Genomic DNA, 6,092 nt, shown 5'->3' with positions numbered 1-6,092 from the left:
ACCTAAAAATCTGGTTAATTACTCATAAATATCTTAACCGTTTAAAATATCTAAAATATTTTATCCAATAAATATCCTACTATACATAAGCCAACTAAAATTATTCTTCATCCTATTTTAAAGTATATAACATTTTTATTCTATATTTTATAAAATAATATAAAATGTATTCGTCGACAAATGACAACTAAGGGCGTTAGAATCTTCTTCTTACCGTAAAACGTACCTCCTTAGTCTCACTTCTCGGAAAGGATTAACCCATTTAGACTTAATTGCTCACTGATAGACTTTATTAGAGTTAAACATATTTAACTCTAATAATTTGATTGATGCATATTTTAAAATAAATCTATAATTAGTTCATTTTGTAATCCTCTCTACCAGACACGTAAAGTAGTTGTAAAATTCTTTTGCAACATATCCTATTTTTGCACATTTTATTGGCGTAATAGTTAAGAAGATAATAAATTTTTTTGGTTAAAAAAACATATCGCTGAAAAGAAAATAACAGAAACAAACAAATGATAAAAAAATAACAAAAACAAACAAAAACGTTTTACTTTTATCAATTGATAGCTAGTAAAAAAAATATTAAATAAGGTGGCACCACCACGTTCCGATACATTCTTCCCCGCAACACAATCTTCTTCCACATTTAACTCTCCTCCATTGTTTCTGTCACATTCCAATTCTCTCTTGCTCCCCGTAACGCTTTTCTTTCATTTTCACTTTCTTTCCCTTCCAACTTTTTTTCTCCTCTTGTTCCTTTTATGCATTGCGTTCTCCATTGACACTTTTTCTTGTGTTGTAAAGGTACATTTTTTTTTCTTACCCTTTGTTTTTTTTTTCTGCCCTTGTTGTCATATGTGGTAACGAGAATTTCAGTTTTTCTTGGGGATTATTGGGCTCAAAATTGGATTTTTTTAAGGATGGGTATTGGCTTTTTCTGCCCTTGTGTTTTGATGTTTCCATGCTTTGGACTTTCATCTGGGGTAGTGTTTTAAGGTTCCTTTCGATATGCTCTAAAATTGAGGATTTAATCTGCATTCTTTTAGGATAATGGGATGGGAAACTGGGAATTGATGATGAATAATCGTGGAATAAACCTAATTTGTGTAGAGGTTTTTCTTAAATAATTTTGTTTTTCATTTTCTCGAGGGAAAAAAAAGTTTGTTGGGATTGTTCTATGAAAATTAAGGCTTGTACAAGCTTACATATCTCTTGCTGGTTCACCACTAATTTTTTTATAAATGGCGTTTCTTTGATGAAGAGATTATTGTTCACTCCAAAATGAGTGACTGTCTCTTTCAAGTTGTTGAGAAAGGATCTATGACCACATATGATGAAATGTTGGTTTATTTAATTTGTAACGTATGAGGATACCATAGTTTTCAATCATAAAATGAATAGTTTTTAAGCAATATTATTTGACTTTGGGGGAACCAGTGGTTCTTCTGTGTGAATTGATATGGTTTGTGATCCTTAGCTATTACTTCAAATTCATAATTCATAAGTTAAAAGAAAATATTGGCATGCTCATTGGGGTAAATTATCGATAGGCACTTTGTTTTAGTTGTCATTTGGATCTCTGAGCTGACTAGTTATACTTCTAGATATGGTCTGTTTAACATAATTACTTCTAATGCTCTTCAATCATTTGATAGATTGTATATTCTGGAAGAAATACCATGGAATCTAAACACTTTGACTCCAATGGGGAAGTCTCTCTAAAGCAAAAATCAAAATCCATTTCAGCTGAGCCAACAGTCTCTACGTGTGAAAATGATTGCTTTGATTGCAATATTTGTTTGGAAGCAGCATATGACCCTGTGGTTACACTCTGTGGTCACCTTTACTGTTGGCCATGCATATACAAGTGGCTGCATGTTCAAAACTCATCTGTTGAACCAGACCAGCCGCAGACATGCCCAGTTTGTAAATCTAAGATCTCTCACACCTTAGTAGTCCCTCTCTATGGCCGTGGAACATCAAATTCAGAATCAAAGGCCAAGAAACTCCAGATGAGTCTTGGAATACCTCACAGGCCACCTCCTTACAACTTGAATGATTTGTTAACTTCTTCTGCTCGTGCACCAGCACATTCTGGCCACCAACTTCATCCAAGTTATTTCCAATCACAGCCAAGACCATTTCATTATCAGCAGTACTTCCCTCACCTCTATGAAAGCTATGGCACCAATGGATTGCCTTATCTTGGAGGTGCTGCTATGACTAGCTTCTTTAATCCTATGATTGGTATGTTTGGTGAGATGGTCTTGACAAGAATTTTTGGGGTCTCAGATGCAAACTTGTTTTCATACCCACATAATGGAAATGGCAGTCCTAGAATGAGAAGGCAAGAAATGCAGATTGACAAGTCCCTGAACAGACTTTCCATCTTTCTCCTATGTTGTATAATTTTGTGTCTTCTATTATTCTGAAGACATTTTACTGCACACACTGTATAGGCACTCATGTTCATCTCTGAATATTTATATTGTTAGGATCTACCAATAGGTTGTTCCATCATGTGGATAGTAGATTTTAGAAAATATATTGTGATTATGATATCGGTCTTGTTATTTTATGATGATTAACTATGGCATGCATGTAACTAGATGGAAGTTTATGTTCCTGCTGTGGTGCCAAATGACCTACAAACCAGATGGAGCAGTTAGTAAGAGGTATGGTGAAGAAGAATTCTTAGAGTTTCAAGAGGCTTCAAACGTGACCATGAAAATATGTTCTCTCCCTTCCCTCCTTTGTGTTGAATCAATTTGTATTGGAACTTGTTTATTCCTAACTGCTAATGTGGTTTTGATTTTGATGTCTTAAATCAATTTATTGATGTAAACTCTGAAATATTCATTTGCTATAAGACAAAAGGAAAAAGTTATTTGACACCGGTTACTACTATTTGACCATATTTTATAGGGATAAAATGGTCCTAATAAAAGTGATATTTTGTACTTTTAGAAGAAGAGAGAGAGAGGAAAAGGTAGTGAAAATGAGAGAAAAAATATTTGGTGTCAAAAGTACTATTGTCCAAAAGCTCGAGGTATGTTAATGTGTTATTGCCAATTGGGACGTGTGGGTCTTAAACTACTTTAACCACTTTTATACATTGCAATAAAACTACTCAAGTTAAATATATTTGAAAGCTTGCCACTGGATTTCTTGAACCAGTTTTAAAATAATAGTTTTGATAAATTTTGGATGAAATATGTTTTCAGTCGAAATTTAACATAAAACTAAATTTTGTTTATCTGAAATTTGATACATTTTGATCTCAAATACATTTTTGAGTTGACATTGAAGTGAAAACACATAAAATGGTATAACAATTTTAACAATTTAAAGGCTAACATGAAACATGTTTTTATATATAAAAATAGTAATGTAATTGGATTAAAAAGACTTTATTTATTCATATTTTAAATTTGAGCATCAAATTATATTAAAGTTTTGAATAAGAAAAAAATTTAATTTTGTTTATAAGTTTAAGGATTAAAAACATATTTAACTTAAATGTTTAATAAAAAATATATATGAACAAATAAATAATGCTAGAATGAGATTTTGAAAGAATAAAAAACTTTTTTCTTTTGAGAATATTACTGTCTATAAGAGGTTTCACTAATGAATAAGAATAACATGCATGATAATATTGGTTCATCCTAACTACTTTAATTACTGAATAGCTCAATTAATAAAAACTTAATTACAAAATCAATACACAAATCAATTTTGTTGTTTTAATCGTGTTCTAAAATTAAGATTTCAAAGTATTTTTAACTACTATTTCTAACTACAATAATCATGAATAAGGTGAATCTAAGAAATAATTCTCCCAGAAAAGATATATAATGATAGATTTCTTAGAAGGTTGTCACTTATCAAAGTGAATAATGTTATAAGATTTATTTCCCCAACTATTTAAAAACTAAATATGCAAAAAATATAGGCTCGTAAGTTTTTTTTTTTTAAGATTGTGTGTGGTGAATGGGTTAAAATACAATAAGGTTGTGTATTACTAAATTTCAAAAGAAAAACCTTGTAAGAGGATTACTTAATTCTTCATAGAAAGCTTATATTCTTTCTAAAGCTTGTTAGAAAGGAAGGTGCACTACTGAGATACAACAGCGGTTGTTTTGGATTTATGATAGCGATTATAGAAACGAGATATATTCAGACGAGATAAAAAGTCAATAATTTTTGCCTCAGTTCAAAAATCAAAGTAAAAAGGTTACGATTTTGCGTCGGTTCAAAAAACCCGAAACAGTAAACAAAAATAAATGGATGTATTGCCTCGGTTTTAGTTCCAACTGAGGTCGTAGACCCTTAAAATTAATTAATTAAAAGGTGCATGACCTCAGTTGGATCCATAACCGAGGCAATAGACCCTTTTTTGCCTCGATTTTTACCATTGTGTAAAGTATGTTTTTATTTTTTAAAAATTTGTCGTTTGTGTAAATATTCCATATCACATAAACCTAGAAACACAGAAACATACTTGCACATAAGAACAAGTATGTACAACCTAGAAATACAGTCCTACATATAACTATTTAATGTGATTTTTGGTTTTCATAGCTATAGGTATTATCTTTGAACGGAAACTTTTTTGACCACTCTTTTAAACTTCTATTTCAGGAGAAAATCTCAAGAGCCCTTCATTTGGGTGAATCTAAAGTTTAAAAATTATTTGAATTGCAGATCTTAAAATGACCTTAATTGTCACTTTGGTTAACCAATTTTCTATTATTATACATGGATTTGGGGTAGAAATTTTTTTTGATACCGTGGTAGCTATGTAACTAGCTAATCCTTCTAGATTTTCCAGAAAATGTTTTTTTCTATTTTTTGGAAATTTATTTTGTCTTTTTTTTCAAACTTTGAACAAATATTTACAATAGTTAGACTTTAAATTTTGAGCTAAAATTTTGTGAGGGGTTTTCATGATTTTTTGGTCATTCTAACAAATTTTTAAATCATTTGGAGTTCGTTTGAGAATACAACAATAAGTGCACAAATATTTTTATACTGATTCACTCCAACTAAGCTATGTCCAGTATCCTCTAACCTTAGGTGGTTCCACTATAATCTTCAACAAGATTACAACTAAGTATTCTCACCACTTCTAATATCCATTAGACAATCCTAGTATTCACCTAATACACTGCCTAGTTGAGTTTTACCCAGTCCTGGTTGTGCAGTAGTCTTGACCATCCTGGTATCCCTAGACACTCCTAGTATCAACCTGATACACCGTCTAGTTGAGTTTCACTCACTTCTGGTTTCCACTAGATAATCCTAGTATCAACCTGATACGTTGCTTAGTAATCCTTAACTCACTTGAATTAATCAACAAGTGTTTGAATTCTCTTCAGAATGTGCAATCAATCTGATTGCTTACAAGTCGTTAGACGATTACTCTCACAGAGAGGATATATATTCAATACAATTTAGTCTACAAATAGTAATCTTATATTACAATAAAGCTTGAGAGTATATCTAGACTTGAGCTTTTTCTCTCTCAGATATTCTCTTTTGAGTTCTTAAGCTTTATGTGCTTTTCTCTCAATGATATGCTTTCTTCTTTGCATGCTTTTCTCTTTGTAGGCTATTATCTTCGTATGTTATTCTCTTAATTCTTTTTTTGAATCATCTTCTATTTAAAGGCTTCTCAAAAGATATATGTTCGATTGAGCTTTAGCCTTATTCTCATGTCTTTTTAGTCTTGTCGTATGAAGCAATCGTTGGTTAAAGTGAACTTGTCATAGTAGACTTTCTTTTTCAATACTTTGACAGAAGTAGGTTGTACTATTTATCTGGCCCGACTTTTGATGGAGAGAACATTCTGTGAATGTATTCTTTTTTTCTAACATCTACTTCTGATATGAATAGTATAGAACATGTGGATGCATGTAGTAGGTTATCTACACAAAGTAGAGTAGATATGCATGCAACAAATATTTCTTTTCTCTTATCACTTTTGTTGTTTTTGAACGTTGAACATTTAATGAAATTTAATGCTTGTTCAGAATAACATGTTTTTTACATTTTCGACCGTTCGGGTAGCATTTTATCAT

General features: G+C 31.3%; 1 protein-coding gene across 1 annotated transcript; it reads left to right on the top strand.

Moving 5' to 3' along the window:
* Positions 1-629: 629 nt before the first annotated feature.
* On the top strand, positions 630-2,803 carry LOC108339874 (E3 ubiquitin-protein ligase RMA3). Its single transcript, XM_017577095.2, has 2 exons — positions 630-813; positions 1,665-2,803. The coding sequence occupies exon 2, from the start codon at positions 1,689-1,691 to the stop codon at positions 2,439-2,441; it is 753 nt and encodes a 250-aa protein (XP_017432584.1). The 5' UTR covers positions 630-813; positions 1,665-1,688; the 3' UTR covers positions 2,442-2,803.
* Positions 2,804-6,092: the final 3,289 nt, after the last annotated feature.

The sequence above is a fragment of the Vigna angularis genome, chromosome 5 (genome assembly GCF_016808095.1).
Source record: "Vigna angularis cultivar LongXiaoDou No.4 chromosome 5, ASM1680809v1, whole genome shotgun sequence".
Taxonomy (NCBI): domain Eukaryota; kingdom Viridiplantae; phylum Streptophyta; class Magnoliopsida; order Fabales; family Fabaceae; genus Vigna; species Vigna angularis.
Note: the sequence above shows the minus strand (reverse complement) of the source record. Positions and strands in the feature narration are given on the sequence as shown.

Excerpts from the sequence above, each read along its gene's own strand:
- LOC108339874 (XM_017577095.2), top strand. The coding sequence starts at position 1,689 with ATGGAATCTAAACACTTTGACTCCAATGGGGAAGTCTCTCTAAAGCAA.